General features: G+C 39.6%; 1 protein-coding gene across 2 annotated transcripts; it reads left to right on the top strand.

Moving 5' to 3' along the window:
* The first annotated feature begins 256 nt into the window (after window positions 1–256).
* Window positions 257–24,202, top strand: neurl4 (neuralized E3 ubiquitin protein ligase 4). 2 transcript variants are annotated; one of them, XM_055175849.2, is made up of 29 exons: window positions 257–484; window positions 4,545–5,061; window positions 5,897–5,962; window positions 6,575–7,002; window positions 7,128–7,239; window positions 7,504–7,592; window positions 7,720–7,792; window positions 7,931–8,204; window positions 10,048–10,229; window positions 11,075–11,160; window positions 12,476–12,638; window positions 12,995–13,205; window positions 13,296–13,372; window positions 13,481–13,559; window positions 13,672–13,841; window positions 13,936–14,064; window positions 15,173–15,318; window positions 15,400–15,618; window positions 16,180–16,278; window positions 16,980–17,132; window positions 17,224–17,388; window positions 17,468–17,626; window positions 18,359–18,538; window positions 18,659–18,752; window positions 18,835–18,942; window positions 19,478–19,622; window positions 19,704–19,816; window positions 21,086–21,245; window positions 22,076–24,202. In XM_055175849.2, exons 1-29 carry the CDS (start codon window positions 320–322, stop codon window positions 22,278–22,280), a joined length of 4,767 nt encoding a protein of 1,588 aa, XP_055031824.2. In that variant the 5' UTR covers window positions 257–319; the 3' UTR covers window positions 22,281–24,202. The 2 variants fall into 2 exon arrangements, with proteins under 2 accessions (XP_055031824.2, XP_073722998.1); XM_073866897.1 differs by lacking the exon at window positions 13,936–14,064.
* Window positions 24,203–24,665: the final 463 nt, after the last annotated feature.

Genomic DNA, 24,665 nt, shown 5'->3' with positions numbered 1-24,665 from the left:
TGTTCAGTGTTGTTCAATGTGATGTTATAAATGATACTGAAGCATTTATGACTAAGTTCCATGACTACATTTCATATTACCTACCTCCTGACATCTATCAGTCGTTGCTCCTTTGCTGATGTAATTTTTTTTCAAATACAATATATTATTTTTTACATATTTTTTAAGCAAATAGCCCAAAGTATTACGGATTATTACAGTAGTTAGGTTAGCCAACAAATATAAACAGAATCGGCAGCCAATCACCAATTGCCGACAAACTGCTCTCAACTGTCGCAAAACGACTCGGAGTGTCGTGCACCGCGCCGCCCGTGCAAAGATGGCGGCTGAGCTGCATCCGCGCAGCGGAAAACTGATCGGTTTGTCGAACTCAAACCGAACCGCTCAGAGAAATCAGCCGGTACAGGAATTCAATCATGGTCTGGTCCTCAGCCGGGAACCGCTGAGAGACCGCGATGTCTTCACTGTCCGCATCGACAAAAAGGTAAACAAGCATGTCCCACCAGTGCCCAAAGAGAGAGAGACCTAGAGTTGAACAGAGGGAGAGAGAGATCGAGAAAAGGGTGGGAGTGTGTGTGTCAGATCGTCTGCAGTGGTTCATCATTTTTGGGGGTGCGCGGTTTGTCAGATTTTATTCATAGGTCATTTGTGTAAGGTGTGCTAATGTCCCAGGATGTTCGGGTATCTGACATGATTTGTCAGTGCTGTTTATGTTTGGAGGCTGTGTGGCTATTCCTGGATGAGGCTTTAAACATCAGTCGGTTCTGGTCCTACGATCTAGATATTCATATTAACTTACCTTGATAACATATTTTTGTGAAATATGCCACATTAGTACATTGTGTGTAAACGTGTGGGTGAATATGGCTTTACGTTGCTCCAATAAACTGCTAGCATAACCAGAGTTGCCTTGGCACGACAACATATACAGATATTTCTTCAGACATATTTCACGTCCCGTGGATTGATAACCACTTCTTTATATATTTTTCAAAATCTGCTTTAGTTAGCTACACTTCAGCTTTATTTTACTATCCGTTTACTTTGAAATGAAATTTAATGTGGGCCACATACTGCTAGCTTGACTAATAGTTTAAAAGCAACAGATACAGACTATAAGACTGTAATATCACATTACAAAGTCATGTAACAATGACAATTACATAAAAATGACCGAAGAGGCAGCAGGCCTGTGCTTTCTTCATATTATTCATGATAAGGTTTATAAACCTAGCCAAAGTGTGGACCTTATTCATGCAGGTGAGTTTTTAACTGAGGATATTTCACACGATCTCCCATAATATATTTCATTTGGAGGCCGAGCAGCTTTTAGTTCATGTAGATAGCCTGTAGTGTTGCATATAGATTTATCATTAAGGGTGACCTTGCTCTCTGATCATATGACTGTACAGTAGGATATCTCTCACACTCCTATTCTTGATGGCAGTGAAATGTCTCAAAGTAGTTATGCAATTGTGATAAAACTGCTGATTTAATGATTATTCAAGGATACAAAAATAATTTTAGCTGCAAGCTATGTAGGCTATTTTATTATTACTTCATGTGAGTCCAGAGTCAGAGATATTAACATGGGAAATGACTGACCACCAGATAGACGGAAAGAGTTGCAGTATATTGAAATGTACTGAATATGATTTTGTTATTTGATTTAAAGCTTCTTTATTTTTTTATAATCCGGCCTGATAAGCTTTAATGCTTTGGGGTGCACTACCGTATGTGGTTTAGAAGTGTTTTTATTCGGGAGGTTAATTGCCTGTTTCACAACTATTTAATGATGCTTGGAAATTGCATCCCGCATCTCATTGGATCATTTGCACTTAGGAGGTTTAGGAGATAATCTTATCCCAAGTGCTTTAGCATCACGTGACCATCTGCCATACTCAACAGACTGCACTTGCAGTTCAGAAAGTTATGCAATGGTAAATCACCTACATATTTATTTGTATATTTTGCCGGATGCTTTTATCTAAAGTGGCTTCAGTGCAGTGACGGTGCATTAAAGCTATACATTTTATTATTTATGCACTGTTGTTTTTATTAGGTATGTAGTGTTTTGTAGTAGTTCTGTAGTTTTTTTGCAAGTGTTTTTTGACCGATGACCTTTTCTAGTTCCAAAAATTCATGGTTCTGTAAGCGGTTAATTGAGGTTCAAAAATGATGCTAACAACATTATAAAATATCTTTTAATGATTTGGGTGTTTTCCTTTAAAATGTGATTGAATACTTTTTTGTTTGTAGTTATAATGTTGCAAAGTTAATTTCTGTATTAGTAGGCCTGAGTTTTAAATTCATGTTTAATAATATTGTTCAAGTCGTTCTCATATTATTGCTGTTGAGTGTCACTTCTTGCTGCCTTTTAGACAAAGAGAGTAAAGACAGTGAATCAGATTGCCTGTCACTTGTATAACCAGATTAGAGAAATGGCTTGATCGCATTCTGTGTCGCCTGCTCTTCCTCTCAGCCCTCCTTAACCCAGATATACTGTTCCTTTGACAGTCTACATACCATTCAAATAAAGACATATGTGGAATGCAGTGACAAATTTTGGCCTACTTTTCACTGAACCGTGTGAGACAGAGCTCTGGTTAAAGGGATAGTTCACCCAAAAATTACAATTCTGTCAACATTTACTCACCCTCATGTTGATCTATTCCTGAATGAGTTTTTTCTTCTTCTGTGGAACACAGAAGGTTATTTTGATAAATGATGGTTACCATTCATTACCATTGGTAAGCACACAGTTGACAGGACCCATTGACTTCCATAGTCGGACAAACAAACACTCTAAGGGGCTGTTTACACCCCTTACAGCTTTTAAGATGCTTTTTCGTTGATCAGATCGGACGACGCTAAAGATGGGTGTAAACACTGTGTTTAAAACACTGTTTACTTTTGACCACATTCAGAGGTAGTCGAAAACACTATCGACCGAATTGCTTTTGTGGTGGTGTAAACGCGCATGCAGGCGAATGTGTTCCAGCATCCACAAAAGGCCACCTACTCTCTGCCCATTCATTTAAATTTAACTTTAAATTTTAAAGTGATATACCGACTACAATGTTTTACATCTTTTCTGACTTAAGCACAAACACACAGTGTACAGCGCTATCTTTAGGCTTTCATTGATAAAACTTAAGTGGCTGATCTCCTCATCTTTCATTAGTTTAATTTTGCCAATTGTGAAAGTTGCATGAGCTTATTTCATCAATTGCGCTAAAATATCAGAGAAAGCTCTTACATATGCTGCATAGTGTTTTGTACATGTATTTTAACTAACAACAACACAAGTAGCAGACTCTGACCTAATATTAGTTCGCGTCAATTTAAACTTGTCATTTCCCCTGCTTGCGGTTAAACAAAAGCGGAGGGTCTCACCCACTAAGGCTGGGACGATTAATCTTGCAAATGCACGTTTTCTGAATGAATGAATTTTCAAGTGGTGGTTCAATGGTATTTCATGCTTTCTGACTTATTAACACAGTTATAGAGTTGTTTCCTTATGCTAAACGTAGGCAAAGTGTCAAAAAAGCAGTTGGGCGTGTTACAGAGTATTTCTGTGCCGAATGCACTTCCCCAGGGTTCGTACAAGTTTCGGAAAGTTTTTTCGATTACAGGTCCAGCTGACGTTTCAGGGGTTTCTATACGTATCACTATAAAGTCCCAACTGGGTCATGAGTTGCATGCGGTAAGTAAGACTTCTGTCTTATGTTGGAAATAGGTGCATAAATATTATATAAATGACACGAACATGTAGTGAATCATAAGTTAAACAGTGTTGTATAGTGTTGTATGACTCGTACTCGCTCCTCCCGCGGTAGTAACTCCTTCTTCATTTTGTTATACGTTATCGGAAAGAATTGGTAAAGCTCATCTTTCTTTTATAAATCTGAACTAAACTAAACTAAAGAACTAAAGAAGATATAAAGGATGTAATACTACTCTATAGGTACTCCAGATTAACATCAGAAATGCAGAAACGGCGTGAGCTTTAAAGAATTCTGGTGAAATGCTGCCACATTCAAAATCTCTTGTGCAAAAAATAGAAGTACCATTACAAACACTATTCCAGGAAATGTCTATTAGCATATTTACATCGCTGTTCTTCAAATTGTTTCAAGTATTTTTATGATGATGATAAAGAATATTTTTAATGATTGTGTTTGATGAGTGTTGCTTTTTTAAATGCATGTTATAAACGACTCAGACTCGTAATGATTTTAGACTGATATGGACTTCCTACTGAACAAAGACCCGTAGTACACACACAAGTCTTACGATTCAGAATCGATTTCAGACAATTATTTTTAATGGGAAATGAAATACATCGTCACAGCCCTATCGCCCACAGACCATCCCCTCAAAGTAATCAGGACAGAAATGGTCGAAAGTGGACAAAAGAGACAGATGTAAATACCAGGTGTAACCGGAATGTGTCTCTCTCGTCCACTTGTGATCCGATTGACGAAAATGCATCTTACCAGGTGTGAACAGAAAACACTCATTTTTAATTTACCTCTGTCCAGGTAAATTCCTGGAGCGGTTCTATAGAGATCGGTGTGACTGCGCTGGACCCAGCCGGTCTGGAATTTCCCAGCAGCGCCACAGGGTTGAAGGGAGGCTCGTGGATCGTGTCGGGCTGCTCAGTGCTGAAGGACGGTCGCTCGGTCTTGGAGGAATACGGCCGTGACCTGGACCAGCTTGTGGAAGGGGATCGTGTGGGCATCCAGCGCAATGGGAAAGGAGAGCTGCATCTGTGGGTAAATGGGCAAGACTGCGGCACGGCAGCCAGCGGACTTCCTTCACGCTTATGGGCTGTAGTGGACCTTTATGGGAAGTGTACACAAGTGACTGTGGTGAGTTGTGAACCTCCACCTGAAATGGAAGGGGAAGATGAGGAGGATGTGGAGGAGGAGATTGTGTCGACACAAGCCCTGTCCGTAACTGCAGATGCTGGCCGTAGCCACGATGATAGGGCTGGAGCTGTAGTGTTGACAGCAACTGGTGCTTCAACAACAGGGAATAATGGATCGGCGGAGGAAGGTAAAAGTAGACGGGAAAGTAGGGCTGCAAGATATATCGAAACGAATGAAATTGTAATTGTTGTAGTTTTTAGATATATTTTACTGTCCTGCAGCCATCGTATTTCAAATCATATATCACATTGTTAAAGGGACACTCCCCTTTTTTGAAAATATGGTAATTTTTCAGCTCACCTAGAGTTAAACATTTGATTTTTATCCTTTTGGAATCCATTCAGCGGATCTCCGGGTCTGGCGGTACCACTTTTAGCATAGCTTAGCATAATCCATTGAATCCGATTAGACCATTAGCATTGCGCTCAAAATTAACCAAAGAGTTTCGATATTTTTTCCATTTAAAACTTGACTCTTCTGTAGTTACACCGTGTACTAAGACCGACGGAAAATTAAAAGTTGCTATTTTCTAGGCCGATATGGCTAGGACTATACTCTCATTCTGGCGTAATAGTCAAGGACTTTGCTGCCGTAACATGGTACAGCAGGTGCAATGATATTACACAGCAACCGAAAAATGGCCCTTTGGTAACTTTTAATAGCAGGGGACTATTTTCGGGCACTGCGTAATATTATTAATAAAATATCGGAACTCTTTGGTCATTTTTGAGTGCGATGCTAATGGTCTAATTGGATTCAATGGATTATGCTAAGCTATGCTAAAAATGTTTAATTCTAGTGGAGCTGGAAAATGAGCCTATTTAAAAAAAGTGGAGTGTCCCTTTAAGCAAGTTAATTCATATCACACTTTTCTTTACTATCGTGCAGCCCTACTAGAAAGCCTTGATCAATAACTGTAATGAATTTTGCCTAAACTTAATCATCTTTTCTTTCCCCTTTAGTGCCTGAGGTCTCAAGGATACACAATCGGCCAGACAAGTTTCCAAACAACTTTGAGCCTGACAGTGGTGATGTTACATGCAAATCTGTCTACTATTAGCATTTATGAACATCTGAAATGTATTTAGTTTAGTAATGTATTTTAAAGTGGTGAAAATCTAGTGTTTATTGTTGTTTATATGTCTGTGTGGTGTTTTTAATTTTTTACAAAGACAATCTTATGCTGCGTTTACACCAACCGCGTTTGCCACAGCAGCAAGCAGGCTCCTGATTGGTTAACGCGGCGCGAAAATCTGCCAAAAAGTTCAAATTTTCAACTCGGGCGTCAGCCGCAAATTCGCGGCAAACGCAAAATGCACAAAAAGCATCATTCGCACATACCACGCCAGACGCTAAATTCGCCCCATTCGTGCGAACGAGGAGGAACCGCGTCTACCGCGCCACGCCAAATGCCTCATTCACACCGCAAGACCTCCAGACGCGCGTCAAAGCATCTTCACATTGACTTAACATTGAAATCACTCGCGATTGATGCCTCTAGCGCGGCTGGTGTAAACGCAGCATTAAACGCTTAAAATTCTATGTTTCCTACGTCAAAAACATGTAACCAATCACAACATCACATTTGAACGAGTGGATCGGAAGTTCGTGTGGTGATGTTTTTTATTTTTTCTTTACAGTTTTGACTGAGCATCAGCTATTTGATGTGTTCAACAATGCCATCGTCTCTCTGTATCGTTCGGAGGAGGATGGTGGAGAGGACTTGGGGGTAGGAGGTGGCAGCTCTGACTCTTCGAGGGGTGGCACAGGAAATAATGGAGGAGGAGGCAGAGGAACAGGAAGTGACAGTGGGATTGGAGGTGGAGTAACAGGTGCGGGCAGTAGCAGCAATAGCAGCCCGGGAGGGGGCTCCGGAGGGGCGGCAGGGCTGGGTGTGACCGCTGGCAGCATGACAACCAATGATGCGTTGCTGTTTCACGAGAAGTGTGGCACGCTGATCAAATTAAGCAACAATAATAAGACGGCAGAGAGGAGGAGACCGCTGGATGAGTTTAATAACGGCGTTGTCATGACCAACCGACCACTCCGACACAATGAAATGTTTGAGGTGTGAGGCTTTTGTGTTTCATTTCTTAATACAGCAATAACCTTTATGACCTTTAAGGTTTTAATTGTACATTTCAGAAGGATTGCAACACGGTTTACAGCTATAATGCTGTTTATGTCTTGCAGATTCGTATTGACAAGCTAGTGGATAAATGGTCGGGGTCTATTGAGATTGGAGTGACAACACACAACCCCAATAATCTCGACTATCCTGCAACTATGACAAATTTACGCTCAGGTAAGCTCTTTATATCTTGGTAACTGTTGTATACTTGCATCAAACACACAAGTGAATATGCAATGGGATTATAAAGCCTTTGTTTAAAATAAAATAAGTTCCTGTTGCTCAACTGTTAAAGCATTGCGTTAGTTATGCAAAGTTCATGTGATAAATTCCCATAGAACATGAATTAAAAAAAAAAAAGTATAGATTGAATAGTGCTTAAATGTAAGTGTAAAAAACACAGTATTCATTGTTGTTTTCGTGTATTTTTGTCTAAAGGCACAATCATGATGAGTGGCTGTGGGATTTTAACCAATGGGAAAGGGACCCGTCGGGAATACTGTGAATTCAGTCTGGATGAACTCCAGGTAAGTTGTATCTGTGAGTCTTGAGATGATATCCTGCAGGATAACACACAAGAGGATATACTTGGTTTATTTATACACACTGTGTCTATATTGATTTGAAATGTTGACACTTCCTGTTGTCTCACAGGAAGGAGATCACATAGGTCTGATGAGGAAAGCAAGTGGAGCTCTGCACTTCTACATCAATGGCATTGATCAAGGTGAGTGTGACAGTGCAGAAAATAAAGTGTGAGATATTGATTGTGTGGCCATACAGTCATTTTTAGATAGTTTAAAAAAAATAAGCAGTTTGCACAATAATGCACATTAACCAAATGATTATAAATTATGTTTCGCAGGTGTTGCCGCCAGTCAGACTCCTGGTGTAGTGTATGGAGTGGTGGATCTCTATGGCATGGCCGTTAAAGTCACCATTGTCCACAACCATAATCACAGTGACCGTTTACGGCGCAATAATGCCATCATGAGAGCGCTTTCCCCTGACGTGGGCCGACCCCGGCCTTCTCTCTCATTGACCCCCGAACCTGATATCTCTGATCGCTTGCTTTTTCATTCTAACTGTGGGCAGAAGGCTGCAATCATCAGTGAGGGCCGGACTGCTTTACGACCTCAGTGAGTTTATTAAGTCTGCACTTTTTAATTGACTGATGAAAAAGGGCCCGTCAATTCACACTTACTGCCAAAAGATGTGCACTTAGTGTTTGTCTCTCATTTTAGGCCCCTTTGAAATCAAAACTGGTAACAACATAAACAACGCTGCCCTACAAAGGCAAAAGGCAGTAACTTCGTTTTTGGTCAAAAATTACGTATTGATATTTTTGAGACGTACAAGACCTCCTTTATTATTTGCATTAGTATCTTGAGTCAATTTTATGGTTTTTCAAAAAAATAAAAATGAAGAAGAAATTAACTGACAACTGAAACTCACTAAAGTTTAAACTTTAAAGTCATTTTTCTCAGTTTCACACTCTAGCGAGTTAAGGTCTTTTGCCTTTGTAGGGCAGAACGGCTTTAGTTGCCCAAACGTCCGGTAGACTTTAGCAAAAAATCAGTAACAACACTAGAATAGATTATTTCTGATTATTTGTAGCAAAACAAGTAAATTACCTTATTTAAATCATAGCTAAAGCATATCAACTACTACACTGACTGAGCTAACGTTACGACGTAAATTTAATGTATACATTGTTAAAGGAATAGTCAATTTTCTTAAAAGAAAAATCCAGATAATTTACTCGCCACCATGTCATCCAAAATGTTGATGTCTTTCTTTGTTCAGTCGAGAAGAAATTATGTTTTTTGAGGAAAACATTGCAGGATTTTTCTCATTTTAATGGACTTTAATAGAGCCCAACATTTAACACTTAACTCAACACTTAACAGTTTTTTTCAACGGAGTTTCAAAGGACTATAAACAATCCCAAGCGAGGCATAAGGGTCTTATCTAGCAAAACGATTGTCATTTTTTACAAGAAAAATAAAAATATGCACTTTTAACAACTTCTTGTCCAGGTCCTGTCCTGCGTGACCTAATGTAAATGCGTAGTGACGTAGAGAGGTCACGTGTTACATATATGAAACGCACATTTGCGGACCATTGTAAACAATAAACTGACACAAATACATTAATTAGTATCATTCGACATACAACAACGTCGGAACAGTCCTCTTTCAACACACTTGTAAACACTGGGGCGGAGTTTCGCGTTCGTCCTCTGTGACCTCTTGACGTCATGACGTATTGCGTGGGGTCACGCTGGTGCATCACAACCGGATCTAGACGAGAAGTTGTGGTTTAAAAGTGCATATTTTTTATTTTTCTTGTCAAAAATGACAATCGTTTAGCTAGATAAGACCCTTATGCCTCGCTTGGGATCATTTATAGTCCTTTGAAACTCAGTTGAAAAAAACTGTTGAGTGTTGAGTTGAGTGTTAAATGTTGGGCTCTATTGAAGTCCATTAAAATGAGAAAAATCCTGCAATGTTTTTCTCAACAAAGAAAGACATCAACATTTTGGATGACATGGTGGTGAGTAAATTATCTGGATTTTTCTTTTAAGAAAATGGATTATTCCTTTAATAACAGATCCTTGAATATTTGCCTTGCTGCTAAACCTCTGTTCATGCAGTGATTTATGCTTACCGTCTTCTCTCGTCTTATAGTCTTATTTTATTTTCGACAAGGTATTTGTTTCAGAGGTCACTATTAGCCAGACCGTTAAACAAACATAGACCAGTAGTTAACTTAGGGACACGCACGTTACTGTAACTGTGTGCATCTGATAAAACCGTCTATAACTAATTTGTCCATGTGAGTCATTGATTTTTTTGAAAAATCATAAACCTTTATCAAAATCTGAAAGTGTACTTTTGTCCTCTTGTGGTGTTTTTGAAGAATAAGCTCTCATTTCATTGAATTCATTCCTGTCTTCTTTTTTTGTGTTTTCTTATACAGCGCGACGGATGATTTTAACCACGGTGTTGTGCTTAGCAATCGTCCCTTACACTCCAATGAGGTTTTCCAGGTGCGCATCGATAAAATGGTGGACAAATGGGCCGGATCTATAGAGATCGGCGTGACAACTCATAACCCCGCCTATCTTCAGCTACCATCAACCATGACCAACCTGCGCTCAGGTAAGATGATAAGCTCTGCCACAGTTTGCAATAAAAGCACAACAACTGACTGATTAAATTGTTCATGAGATAAATTATTAGTGTAAAATGTGTGGTTGTAGTGTTGGGCGTTATGCCCCTATAGTGAGATTGTCCTGTCATTAGCCTGTGAGATCACCGATACATGATTGTATCGGGAGGCAGGGCAATAGTTTACTCATTTATTTATTTTTTAATTTTTTACTTATTTATGATAAGCCACTTGATTGGTGGACAAAAAAAGAAGCTGATTTACTCTACGGGCAACTCTATCATGACCGCAACCTTCTTAAAACTAATGCCATTAATCGGAACGCATCATTAAAGCCCAGGCGCTCTGAAATTTTCTGCGTGCCAGGGAGCAGGAACAACACACTTGCTGGTTTTAAACCCCTGCTCGCCTAACAACCTTTCTAGTGCATGGAAATGTCAGAGCCACGCGTATTTCAAGCTCAGGTGTGAGGATAAGTCAAAATCATGCGCATTATAATGTCACGGGGCGAGAAGGAGTCCATGCAGCACCTATTCAGGTTCGAGCAAGAGTCCAAGATGCTTGTATTATAAGTTGAGGTGCAAGGAGGAGTCTGTGCTGTGTGAGTTACAAGCTCTCTCGTGCAAAGTGAAGCCCACAAACCCCCTAATGCGAGAAATAGCACCCAAGTGCATGTTAATGTGAAACCATGACGATAATAATTTTATACTATAATGGGCAAACATGCCAACGATCATCATGAAGGCTTGCTTTCGGCCATATGATTATCATCTAGTATCTGCTATCGGCTCAACCCTAGTAGGTAGCATATCTAATTCCCTCTTTTTTTCCACAGGAACCTGGATGATGACGGGAAATGGCGTCATGCACAATGGCACCACAATTCTTGATGAATATGGGCACAACTTGGACCGCTTGAAAGTGAGTTTTTAGGCCCAGTTCAACATTTTACTTTTTAACGTTTATCAGTAATTACTCAAAGATTTTTAAATGAGTAGTTCGCCCAAAAAGGGCTTTTCTAACTTTCGATATCTTTGGGGCAGGCAGGGTTTTGATTAAAGGTGCAGTGTGTAAATTTTTGTGCCATCTAGGGGTGAGGTTGCGCATTGCAACCAACGGCTCAGTCCATTACTCACCGTTCACTTTTGAAACGCATAGAGAAGCTATGTTAGCCGCCACGGAACAAACATGTCCTCGTCGAAGACAACTTAGTAAAAAAAGTTTGTCCGTAAAGGGCTTCTGTAGAAACATGGCGGCACAAAATGGCGACTTCCATGTAAGGGGACCCTCGCTGTATGTAAATAAAAACATCTCATTCTAAGGTAATAAAAACATAACAGTTTATAAAGAAAGGTCTTTATACACCCCTAATCATATAGTTTTGTATATTATTTTGCATTTCTGTAAAGAGATTCTTCTAAAAATTACACACTGCACCTTTAAGCCAGGACTATGCTTTGGTTATATTAGGACATTTTAAAGGGACATTCCACTTTTTAAAAAAATATGCTATTTAAAACTTGACTCTTCTGTAGTTACATTGTGTACTAAGACTGACAGAAAATTAAAAGTTGTTATTTTCTAAGCAGATATGACTAAGAACTATACTCTCATTCTGGCTTAATAATCAAAGACTTTGCTGCTGAAACATGGCTGCAGCAGGCATAGTGATATTACACACTGCCCGAAAATAGTCCCCTGCCATTGAAAGTTACTAAGGGGACTATTTTCGGCTGCTGCGTTATATTACTGCGCCTGCTGCAGCCATGTTACAGCAGCAAAGTCTTTGATTATTACGCCAGAATGAGAGTATAGTTCCTAGACATATCGGCCAATCACAACTTTTAATTTTCCGTCAGTCTTGGTACACGATGTAAGTACAGAAGAGTCAAGTTTTAAATAGGAAAAATATTGAAACTACTGGTTATTTTTAGCATGATGCTAATGGTCTAAGCAGATTCAATGGATTATGCTAAGCTATGCTAAAAGTGCTAGCGCCAGACCCAGAGATCAGCTGAGTGGGTTCCAAAACGGTAAAAATCAAATGTTAAACTCTAGGGGAGCTGGAAAATGAGCATATTTTTTAAAAAAGTGGAATGTCCCTTTAAGCAGTTTTTACAAAACACGTCCTATAAAAAACATTACAGGTGTGCATCTTCAGACAAAATCGTGTCAGTGATAAATTTTAACACATGTCAGTGCAAGTTTTTGTGCCTCATTGCATGAATCTTTACAGGCTGGGGATACAGTTGGAGTTGTACGTAAGGAAGACGGGAGTTTGCATTTCTTTGTGAACGGAGTGCCTCAGGGCCCCGCAGCCTGGAACGTTCCACCCAATGTGTATGCAGTTGTGGACCTATATGGACAGGCTGCCCAGGCCACCATTATGGATGATATGGGTAAGAGAGATAAGGATGGTTTGGAAATAGAGAGAGATAAGAGGAGAGCAGGTTGTAAAACGAGCTTGAAGTTACCCAGAATTCAGTCTGCAGACCTCAGATTACATCATTTAAATCACTTTAACTGTCATATCAACAAGTGTAGTGGTGGGACAGTAATGGATGAGCACCAAAGAATTTCTAGTAGAGATATTGTGCTGTATGTATATACTATCCATACATTTGCAAATACATAATTCAGTAATCTCAGTAACAATGAGCAGTGGTCATGAGATACTTTTTTGTGTCCATTGTTAATAAAGCAGTTTTACATTAAATTTACATTGTTAATACGATTTTCTATTTTTTTCCCTTAGCTGATCTTCCTCCCCTGCCGGACGATAGTTCTGAGGGTCCCACTGCCATGTCTCCTGGGAGCCCGTGTTCAATATCCGGTGCCACAGCTGCCAATGACCTCCGCTTTCATCAGCTGCACGGCACCAACGCGGTCATCACCAACGGTGGCCGGACAGCACTTAGGCAAAACTGCCGCAGCGAGTTTAATGATGCCATTGTTATTTCTAACAGGTTACTTTTGTTTTGGCATGAACTCCTAAGTGCTATCTTGATACAGCAATCATCCATCAAATGAATATTTTATGTTTGCGTGTCTCGCAGGTGCCTTCGAGATGGAGAGCTCTTCGAGATTGTAATTCAAAAGATGGTGGATCGCTGGTCAGGCTCAATAGAAGCAGGTCAGCTAACAAGTATTAAGAAATAAATGGATGATGAGGGGAAATGTAATACATTTAGGTAATGGTTGTTGGAAGGGTTGCATTGACATTATTTTTATTTATGTACAGGAGTGACGGCGATCAGGCCAGATGAACTGGAGTTCCCTAATACAATGACTGACATCGACTATGACACATGGATGCTGAGGTGATTTCTGTGTTCATGTAGCTCGGCTGGTTTGCATCCATGCAATAGTACTGTCATAAACCTTTACCTTGCATATAGGTTTGTATAAATGGTGTTTCTTGACTTCCTGTAGTGGCACTGCAATCATGCAGGACGGGAACACCATGAGAAACAACTACGGGTGTGACCTGGATTCCCTGACCACAGGTTCGAGGATTGGGATGATGCGTACAGCATCCGGAGACCTGCATTACTACATCAATGGGGTTGATCAGGGTGTAGCTTGTACTGGGCTACCATCAGGTAATAGTCAAAGGAAACCGTTTACTCACCTTTATCCAGCACTGGCTGTGACTGGCATTGCCATCATAAAATCTCTCCTCGCTTCTGTTTTTAGAAGTGTATGCTGTGATTGATCTGTATGGTCAGTGTGTGCAAGTGTCAATTACGAGTTCATCCGGGCCACTAGATAACAGTCTGTGTACCAGCAACATCACAGAGAAGAGCTTCCCTATACACTCGCCAGGTATTGCTTTATCAAAGAAACAAAGCTCTTTGGGAGTTAAATAGGTTATAGATTTTGATTTCGTATAAAATTAGCCTCTATATGGTGAAACTCTTTTTTTTGGTGCTGTGGTTTTGTCTTAAAGGTCACCTAATATGAGAAATTCACTTTTCTATGTTGTTTGAACATAATTGTGTGTCGCCTGTGTGGGCACACAACCACTCTGTAATGATTCAAATCTGCCCCCTTTTTTTAATCCCCATAAAACTCTACGTTGTTTGTGTTTTCTGATGTCACTTTGTGCAGGCCCCGCCCACAACCGTCCAAAGACCACAGTTAGGTCATAAGTTTTATTTTAAATCTTCTTTTCATGATTCATTACCATAGGTTCATTATGAACAATTAACTAAGGTGATCATCTTATTAAAAATGCTGTATGTTTTCGGTATAGAGGACATTGACTGTGCATTCACATGGGGCGTAAGCGTTAACACTTCACATTCACTTTTAATGAGTGAAGTCATGTGTTGCCGATTTGAATTGTGGATCCGTCGGCATCGCGCCAGTGCCGTTGCTAGCGGCAGAAGTTGAACATTTCTCAACTTTTCAAGAGGGAACATGTGCGTCAGCCAATCAGATCGCCTTATGCAAATAACCTAGGCAGAGCCAGCCAATTACGTTTATGGAAGACCAGAGCATAGGTTGCGGCCACTGTGATTGGCTGTTGGCCACGCTTCAGACAAGCCTTCCGTCAAGCGTTAATGCTTTCGCCCCGTGAGAAATTTACCGTCAATGAGGAGGGATGCAGCTGTTCATTTGCATTTAAAGAAACACACACACACAAAAATGGTCCTTTTCAACATGGTGTATAATAAATGATCTATTGAGTATTTAGACCTGAAACTTTACAGGTACATTTGACTACTTATATTATTATATATCTTTAAAAAAATGCCATATTAGGTGACCTTTAAAGCTGTTGTGGTTTGCTTTACTGTGACCTGGTTTTGCTTAACAACATGGTACTGGATGTAAAATCCTGCTCACCACAACAACGATTCACATGGGACAAATAACCATTGCTCCACCTATTCACCATCCCTATATTCTTGTATTTGTCGCCCTCTAGTGGCTGGGGTCGCTCATCGCCTGCATAGCAAACATGGGAAGAACGTGGTTTTATTGGGAGATGGTTGCCAAGCGCTCAGGGTGGGAGGATATGCACATGGGATTGTCTTCAGTGCCAAGGAGCTCAGAACAGATGAGCTGTTTGAGGTACGACACAAGACTTGCTTTGGTGTAGTTCATGCTCTGGTAAATAAATCGGTGTCCTAAATAGCACATCCATTTCTTTAGGTGAAGATTAACAAAGTCGATGAGAGATGGTCTGGTTCGCTTCATGTGGGTTTGACCACCCTGCAGCCCCCAGACCTGCCATCGTGCCCTCTCAGTGGACTATCACCTTCTCTTACCCAGCTCAGGTCGAAGGTCACCTGGGTCCTCGCCGGCTCTGAGGTCAGACGCAACGGAGTGCTGCAGAAACAAAACTATGGCTGCTCTCTGGACCGGCTCACGGTGAGAGAATGATAGAAAGTTAACATTTTATCTTAATATTGTTTATGTGCTTATTTTGAGGTAAAATGCAGAAAAGATTTAAACATAATGAAAAGGTAATAGTAGTACTACACTTTTATTAGTAGTTGAAGTCAGTCTTTAGGCCTTGTTTTAAACAGATCTCTTTTAAAGGGGACATTTCATAAGACTTTTTTAAGATGTAAAATAAATATTTGGTGTCCCCAGAGTGTGTGTATGAAGGTCTAGCTCAAAATACCATATAGATAATTTATTAAAACATGTAAAAATTGCCACTTTGTAGGTGTGTGCCTTTTGGGTGTGTCCTTTAAAATGCAAATGAGCTGATCTCTGCACTAAATGGCAGTGCAGTGGTTGGATAGTGCAGATTAAGGGGCGGTATTACCCCTTCTGACATCACAAGGGGAGACAAATTTGCTTTTTTTCACATTTTCTAGGTTGATAGAAGCACTGGGGACCCAATTTTTTGCACTTAAACATGGAAAAAGTCATATTTTCATAATATGTCCCTTTTAACATTTCTATCCCTTTATTGTAATGAAGGTGGGAAATCGTGTTGGAGTAAAAAGATGCAGTGATGATACCATGCATATTATTATTGATGGAGAAGACATGGGACCAGCAGCCACTGCAGTGGCAAAGGTATTTAATAACTTGGACTATTACTTGGCTTTCTGGAATACTTGGTTCTGATTGGTCAGTCCAAGCTCAGGAGTCCCTTGGTAAAGCTAATAAGAAACATTGCTCTTATAAAACAGAATCAATAAAGTGACACAGTAGAGTCAGATGAAGGAAAAGTAACAATAAAGAAAGATATTTGTAGATAAAAAACTTTTAACTATACATTATACCTAATCTGAGCCTTAACTCTTTCTTCGCCAGCGTCTAAAAAAAGTTGCCAGCTAGTGCCAGCATTTTTTATGATTTTCACAAAAGTTAATAGCTTTTCAGAAAGTGTTCTTTTTTAAATATATAAACATACAATCAATCAAATGAAAGAACAGACCCTCAGCTTCAAAAAAAGTTTCATCTTGTCTTTATTTGTTTTTATCACCTCTCATATATGGGTAGTCTTCTTAAAAAAAAATGTATGGAGATAATTCCATTTTTGTAAAGGACTTTTTGTTCGAGATTAGATTCAAAACAATGATCAAATGTATACTTCAGCATTTTATAAGTTGGGTAAGAACACCACCTGGTGGATAATAGCGGAAATATGAATTGCCGTAAAAACTCGTCATTGGCAGGGAAGCGTTTTTTCTTAATTGACGAGATAAGTGGCGGGGAAAGAGTTAATATAGTAAATAAATGTATAGCTTACGTATTCTCACTGCATGTTACAGAATGTTTATGCCGTTTTGGACCTGTATGGAAAGGTGACGGCCATTTCCATCGTCAGCTCTACTGTGGTGGAGGACGCAGAGAGCGTGAAAGCTCCCTCGCTCTCATCTGACAGCTGCAGCGAGGGAGAAGAAGATAACACTCCTGTCAGAGAGGTATGATTATGGATGCATGGGTTAAACTGAATTGGTGTGTTGTATTTGCATGTCAAACTTAATTTCAATAATTTTTTTATCTAACTGTCAGTGTGAAAATGAACCTCCGTTGGTGCCCACGGTCATGACCTTTTTGGAGAATCATGGGAAAAATATCCAGCTGTCCAATCAGAACCTGACTGCCGCCCGAGTGTCTAGCTACAACCAGGGACTGTTGGTCACAGCGCAAGCTTTGCCCCGCCAACAACTCTTCCAGGTATGTGTGTGTGCGTGTTTGAAAGAAACAGTGTTTGCGTGTGCTTGTGTGATGCTGATTTTTCCTCGGTCTTACTCAGTTTCAGATAGACCGCTTGAATCCATCATGGACATCCTCGCTGTCGCTGGGTGTAATCGGTCATTCACCAGATCGCCTCAACTTCCCTTCCACAGCCTGTTGCCTTAAACGCTCAGTCTGGCTTTTGCAACGAGACTCGGTTTTTCACAACTCGCTAAAGGTGACATCACTTCCTGTAGTATTCTACCTTCTTTTCCCGTTTTTTTCCTCCTGCCTTCTCTGATTTTTCTAATTTTTATATTGCTTTTACCTTTCTCTCTTTGTTAACTTTTTAATAAGCTTCCTATTCAGTTCCTTGTGTTTATATTTTATATCTGGTCTTAAAGGAATAGTTTATCCAAATATGAAAACGCTCTCACTTTTTACTCAGTTAAAGGGATAGTTCACCAAAAACTGAAAATTCTGTCATTATTTACTCGCTCTCATGTTGTAAATGTCTTCTTCAGGCATCAGTCAGTACTTAGTGTGACCTCTCTTGGCACGAAACACATCTTGAGCTTTTTTGACTGAAGTCCTGAAGTCATTCGATTAGAATTAGAAATAAGAATTTCGTTTAATTTAGGTTTAAGAGATCCTGCAGCTGCCTGCTATTGCTCAACTGGAAGGGGAGTTAACCCTTAATACTTGACACTTTACCTTATACTTTTATTCTGTTTTTAATACTACATACTACATTTCCTGTATTTTTGGTTGTATTTTAATAAAGAAACTGAGAAATAATTATATATGATCACTATACAATTGCAAAAACAACAAATCTAATGGTAGCCTAAAACTTTTGCACAGTACTGTATATTTATTTATTATTTATTCAAATTTTATAATTTAATTTTCTAACTCATGAACCCCAGTTTGGTAAACTATTCCTTTAACCTCATTGTTATTTCCTCAGATTTGTGAGAACTATGGTCCTAACCTGGACACCTGTCCTGAAGGGACAGTTTTGGGGCTGTTGGTGGACAGCAGTGGGTGTCTCCACCTGTATGTTAACGGCATGGATCAGGGCGTGGCAGCCCAGGACATCCCCAGTCCCTGTTTTCCAATCATTGACCTTTACGGCCAGTGCGAACAGGTCAGTACAAAGAACTATAATGTAATGTGATTATAATGTGTCCACAATGAGGGGGATTTAGTTTACATAGTAGCCCCTTTATATTAAAGATGTATTAACAAGCTTATGGCCTCTTCTTAGGTGACTATAGTGATGAACCAAGTGCCGGTGGATGGTGAGGAGAGAGGGGATATGAGATGTCAAGGCGACATGGAGAAGGCTGATATGGTGGATGGTGAGACAGATTTTGACCTCATGTCTTACAGAAGCTTTGGTCTGACTTTGGTTTATATATATATACATCTTTGTTGTGGTAGGTATCAAAGAGAGTGTGTGCTGGACGCCGCCTCCAGAGGTGAACCCAAATAAGATCTGCGAGTATCAGGCACTCTGCTCCCGATTCAAAGACCTGCTCACTCTGCCTGGTACACATGCAGTACAGTTTCACTCATATATAAAACATTTATATTCACACTGATGATTGAAAGATATTAAATATAGGAAAGTATCAACAGGGCTGGATTTTGTGTAAAAGACTTTGAATTTAAAGGGATAGTTCACGTAAAAATAAAAATTATGTCATTATGTGGTTCGAAACCTCTTAGTTTCTTTATTGTTTTAAACATATTTTGACAAATGGTGGTTACCACACATTTAATGGTACCCATTGACTTACATAGTAGGAAAAACACATTTCCTCAATATTTATCAAAATATCTTCTTTTGTAATCAATTCAAGAAAGTAATTCATAAAAGTTCAGAACAACATAATGACAGAATTGATTTTTGGGTGAACATAAGCCAAAATATTGGTGAAACGGACAGATGATTGAAATCCATGTTGTCCTGCTTGGTTATTCTGAGTCGTCTTTTAGCATTTTTCGAATTGCTTGCGTGTGTATTGTACCTGAAAGGTTCTACTTCCTCTCTTTTTTGATCTCCCACCCCATCCTCTTTCAGACGGATACTTTAATGAAGATGCAAAGTATAACCTGTGTTACTGTGAGTCCTGTCACAAACTACGCGGCGATGAGGCCTATTACAAGCGTGGGGAGCCTCCCAGAGACTACGCCCTGCCATTCGGCTGGTGTCGTTTTTCGCTTCGGTCAGTCACCTTCATTATTGCATTTGTAATGAAAGTGCACATTGGTTATCTGTGTTATTTACCTACAAACTTTTTCAACAGCATAAAGACGCACTGCGAAGTGTCCAACACCTTCAAGAAGTGGCACATTGCATATCACGGCACCAGTGTCGGCTCACTTAGGCGCATCTTGGACCACAACCAACTCTTGTCAGGTTAGCAGCCTGATATCAACAGTTGTATATACAAGACGTTGCTATTGAGTAAAGTGCATTTGAGATGGAACTTGACTTTGACGTAAAGGATTAGTTTACCCTCTTAAAGGATTAGTCCATTTTCTTAAAAAACAATCCAGATAATTTACTCACCACCATGTCATCCAAAATGTTGATGTCTTTCTTCGTTTAGTCGAGAAGAAATTATGTTTTTTGATGATTTTTTTTTTCATTTTAATGAACTTTAATGGACCCCAACACTTACTGGTTTTAATGCAGTTTAAAATTGCAGTTTCAAAGGACTCTAAACGATCCCAAACGAGGCATAAGGGTCTCATCTAGCAAAACAATTGTCATTTTTGATAAGAAAAATACAAAATATGCACTTTTAAACCACAACTTCTCCTCTATCTTCGGTCCTGACGCACCAGTGCGACCTCAAGCAATACGTCATCACGTCAAGAGGTCACGGATAACGTATCGAAACTACGCCCCAGTGTTTACAAGTGTGGAGAAAGAGGACCGTTCCGACATTGTTGTATGTGGAATCATACTAATTAATGTCTTTGTGTCATTTTATTGTTTAAAATGGTCTGCAAATGTGCGTTTCATATATGTAACACGTGACCTTTCCACGGCATTACGCAATTATGTGAGGTCGCACTGGCTCGTCACACAGCCAGAGGAAGAAGAGAAGTTGTGGTTTAAAATGCATTTTTTTTGTCAGAAATGACAATTCGTTGAAACTGCAATTTTAAACTGCATTAAAACTGTTAAGTGTTGGGGTCCATTAAAGTCCATTAAAATGAGAAAAATCCTGCAATGTTTTCCTAAAAAAACATAATTTCTTCTCGACTAAACAAAGAAAGACATCAACATTTTGGATGACATGGTGGTGAGATTGTCACACATGACAATCGTTTCGCTAGATAAGACCCTTATGCCTCGTTTGAGATCGTTTAGAGTCCTTTGTAACTGCAATTTTAAACTGCATTAAAACTGTTACGTGTTTGGGGTCCATTAAAGTCCATTAAAATGAGAAAAATCCTGGAATGTTTTCCTCAAAAAACATAATTTCTTCTCCACTGAACAAAGAAAGACATCAACTTTTTGGATGACATGGTGGTGAGTAAATTATCTAGATTTTTTTTAAGAAAATGGACTAATCTTTTAAAATAAATCTGTCACTTTTTACTCTCCATCATGCATTTGTGTATCAGTTAAAGAAATGAGAAGTTATTAGAAGCTTGTCTCTCTTCCCACAAGCAGAGTCGTCGTCCATTTTCTCTTCGTCCTCGGTGAAGACTGAAGGTCATGGCAGCTACGGGGAGCCAGAGGAGAACAGCGCCCCAGAGCGAGAGATCCCTCGCGTACAGCTTTCTCCAACTATGCGCTACTCCGGCCTGGAGGCCTTTGCTCCCAAAGTGCAGTAAGTTAACAAAGTATTTAAATGTTGTCACCTGGAAATTCCATGTCAGTTTCTGTTCATGTCTAAGAGCTTAAATTAAAGGTGCACTGTGGTGCGACTGTAAATTGCGACCAACGGCTCAGTCCACTGCTCACCCCTACCTTTCGAAACGCCTAGTGAAGCTACAATAGCCACCACCAGACAAACACGTCATCGTCTGAGACAATAAAGTGACGGTATAGAACAGTTTGTCCGTTTAGGGCACCTGTAGAAACATGACGGTGCAAAATGGCGACTTTCATTTAAGGGGATCCTCGGTGTATGTAGATAAAAACGGCTCATTCTAAAATAATAAAAACATCAGTTCATTATGTAAGGTCTTTATACACCACTTATAATATAGTTATGTAGATTATATTGCATTTCTGTTAAGATCCTTCTAAAAATTACACAATGCACCTTTAAAAATAAGACTACATGTATGGATTTTCTTGTTCACAATTTATATACAAAAGCAGTGGCGGCCGGTGACTTCTTTTTTCGAGTTGGTCACAACATGTATGTAGCCCGTCATGTGTGTGGTTCGTCTTTTCAAAATATGTGTTCGGCGCGTCTCTTTTACCATAAACGGTTTGACGCGTGTGCAGCAGGCACTTATTTTGACTAAACACGTGATGCACATGGTTCACATGACACAACAAACACATATTTTGAAAACACGGGCAACACACATGACACTCCGAACACATATTTTGAATTTGCGCCTCTTGGAAGGGCAGTTGCGAGCCGCCACGGTACAAAAGTAATAAGAGATGCAAGTGATCTTTCTCTCCTACGTACTTTCTGCGCAGATTCCGGGACCCACGTTCCCTCCGCTGTCACCAGGCGCAGGTGGGCTTCCAGGTGTGCGTGCGGCCGGGCTCTTACAAAGCAGGGCCGACGTCGCTAGGAATCAGCGAGCCCCTGGATCCTCGATTCAGCAACGCAGAGATCGAATGGATCACCAAGGAGAAAGGTGGCACGCTGCTCTACGGCCTCCTCATACGGGTGGAGTAGGAAAAATCTCCTTTCCCCCCGAACTCACAAACTCCAATATCAACCAAATTTTAAGCGCTGACTCTCGGGACGCCTCGTATCGTTTCGCTTCCCAGGCTCAAATGTCTCTGCATGTTGTTTCAGACATACTTTGTTTTTTGTTTTTTTTTGAAGAAGGGTGATGATATTCCCCAGAGACAAAACACTGCCTGCACTTTATGTTTCAGACACTGGTGGGCGAATTTTAGTCTTTCCCATTAAATTCACTCAGCAGGCTGTCACCTCTTTTTCGTGTCTCTTCATCTTTAAATAAACGTGTCACCCCCGCTGTTTTTGCTTGGAGAGCCCTACAGAACTTAACTGGACTGAACAAACACAAACCACCTATTCATAGCACAACCATGGATTTATATTAGTTTTTGTAACTTGCAATAGACAAATCAACCTGGAATTAACAAAGAGACCTGTTTTAAAGAAGACCAAACGACAATGTCAAGAAACTCACAACCACAGAAGAAAACACTCTACAGAGTTGATGTTTATGTCATCGATTTTTTGTCGTTTCACAGAGCTATACTTGGTTCTCATTATAGCTGTGTATTAATTCAGACAGGCGGTGAAAAAATAGTGTTTTAGGAAACATGCAAAGTGTACACTTAACAAAGACAGGAAGGAAGGATGTGTAATGTGTGGCATCCTTTTAATGCTGATTGTAAATGCACAGATATAACTACACCTTGTGTGGAGTGGGACTTTTTAAAGGGATAGTTCACCCAAAACTGAATGCTGGTTCAAGTTTGTATTCATATATTTAATATGAAAAATGTTTAACAAAATGTTTTTTATTCCATATAATGAAGGTAAATAAGGACTGCAGTGGTCACCATTTACTTTTATTGTGTAGAAGAAAGCCACTTGGACATTGCAACATTTGGACGTTTTTGGATGTACTATTCCTGTACTATTCAGTCCCTGTCTGAGGATAACTTGGTGTGAAATTAACAGTAACAAAGATTCAGTTTAACTGGATCTATATGTACAAACGTGGTCAAATGCACTCTAATAAGACCCGAAGAAGAGAGTTCATTAAGCTTAAATGTATTTATGATGTGTGTCCTCACATTATGTCATATATTATTTTAACTATCACCTGTGGAAGTTCTGATGCATTATGATAAAGTGGTTCACTTCTTGGATGTTGTTTACATGTGGGTTACGTTCTGCCCCTTTCCTCTGTTACTATATAATATATGCTGTTAACTTAAAACAAGCCCATTCGTTTACATTCTGTAGTATAAAAAATACATTTATTGTTGGTTAGTAACAGAATAGAATTGAAAGGTCTTTTTAATGTTCTGCATTCAACATCCTGCTCAACAGGAAGTAGTGTTTATTCGGCTGTCCTGTTGCGAGTTCATGAGGAATTGAAGCTATCTTCTCGATTACCTGGGCCCAAGATTGGTGTTTACACTGTGAATGACTTGTTTTTAATATTGTTTACTTCATGTTAGACATGTTGCCATTTTTGTTGTATTCTCTTATGAGTAAGATTGCACAAATCTAAGCCCTTAAATCAGCTCTCTCCTGAGTGCATCTTCTAGACAGTACCCTCTTTCTCTAAAGGCATATCTATTCATATATTTGGTTTTCTTTTGTTGCCAAGATGACATACTTGAGTGCTTGTTTTACATTAGCAATCCTGCTTTATTGCCAAGGGCGATGTCTGAATTGAATGCTTGCGATGTAAATCAAAAAAATGTGAAGCCACAGGGTTCATGTTTGGCCCATTGCTGCTTTATCTGTCATTTGTATTAGTTTACGTTTGTGTTATTTTATTGTTTTTGTGTTGTACAGCCTGTTACATAACACTAACATTACCTTCATGGTTTGTAAGAAAAAAAAAACAAAACAAAAAAAGAGACAGTTATGCACAACATATAGAATCTGTGTCTGGGTCGTTTGTTAATACATGTAATGAAACTTAAAGGACAACATCATTGTTTTTTAAATATTTTACTATGTTCTTACCTCAACTAAGACAAATTAATACATACCTATCTTTTTTCAATGCGTGCACTTCATCTTTGCACAGCACGTCATGAATGTGTTAGCATTTAGCCTAGCCCCATTCATTGCTTAGGATCCAAACAGGTTTGAATTTAGAAGCCACCAAACACCATGTTCCATGTTTTCTCTATTTAAAGACTGTTACATGAGGAGTTACACGAGTAAGTGGTGGCACAAAGTGCTGCAACCTAAGTGCTCTTCCGCCATACAATATAGTTCTCATTTTTTCCCCTTAAAAAAAATCGTCACATTTTATACTGTGCCACCATACTTACTCGTGTAACATGGAAGTGTTTGGTGGCTTCTAAATTCAACCCTGTTTGGATCCTGAAATATTGA

The sequence above is a fragment of the Misgurnus anguillicaudatus genome, chromosome 4 (genome assembly GCF_027580225.2).
Source record: "Misgurnus anguillicaudatus chromosome 4, ASM2758022v2, whole genome shotgun sequence".
Classification (NCBI taxonomy): domain Eukaryota; kingdom Metazoa; phylum Chordata; class Actinopteri; order Cypriniformes; family Cobitidae; genus Misgurnus; species Misgurnus anguillicaudatus.
The sequence above is the reverse complement of the archived record's forward strand: the minus strand, read 5'-3'. Positions and strand labels throughout refer to the sequence as shown.

Coding starts and splice junctions, on each gene's coding strand:
- neurl4 (XM_055175849.2), top strand. CDS start 320: ATGGCGGCTGAGCTGCATCCGCGCAGCGGAAAACTGATCGGTTTGTCG. Junction 11,161..12,475: donor ACAACTTGGACCGCTTGAAA/GTGAGTTTTTAG, acceptor GAATCTTTACAG/GCTGGGGATACAGTTGGAGT. Junction 21,246..22,075: donor GCCTTTGCTCCCAAAGTGCA/GTAAGTTAACAA, acceptor CTTTCTGCGCAG/ATTCCGGGACCCACGTTCCC.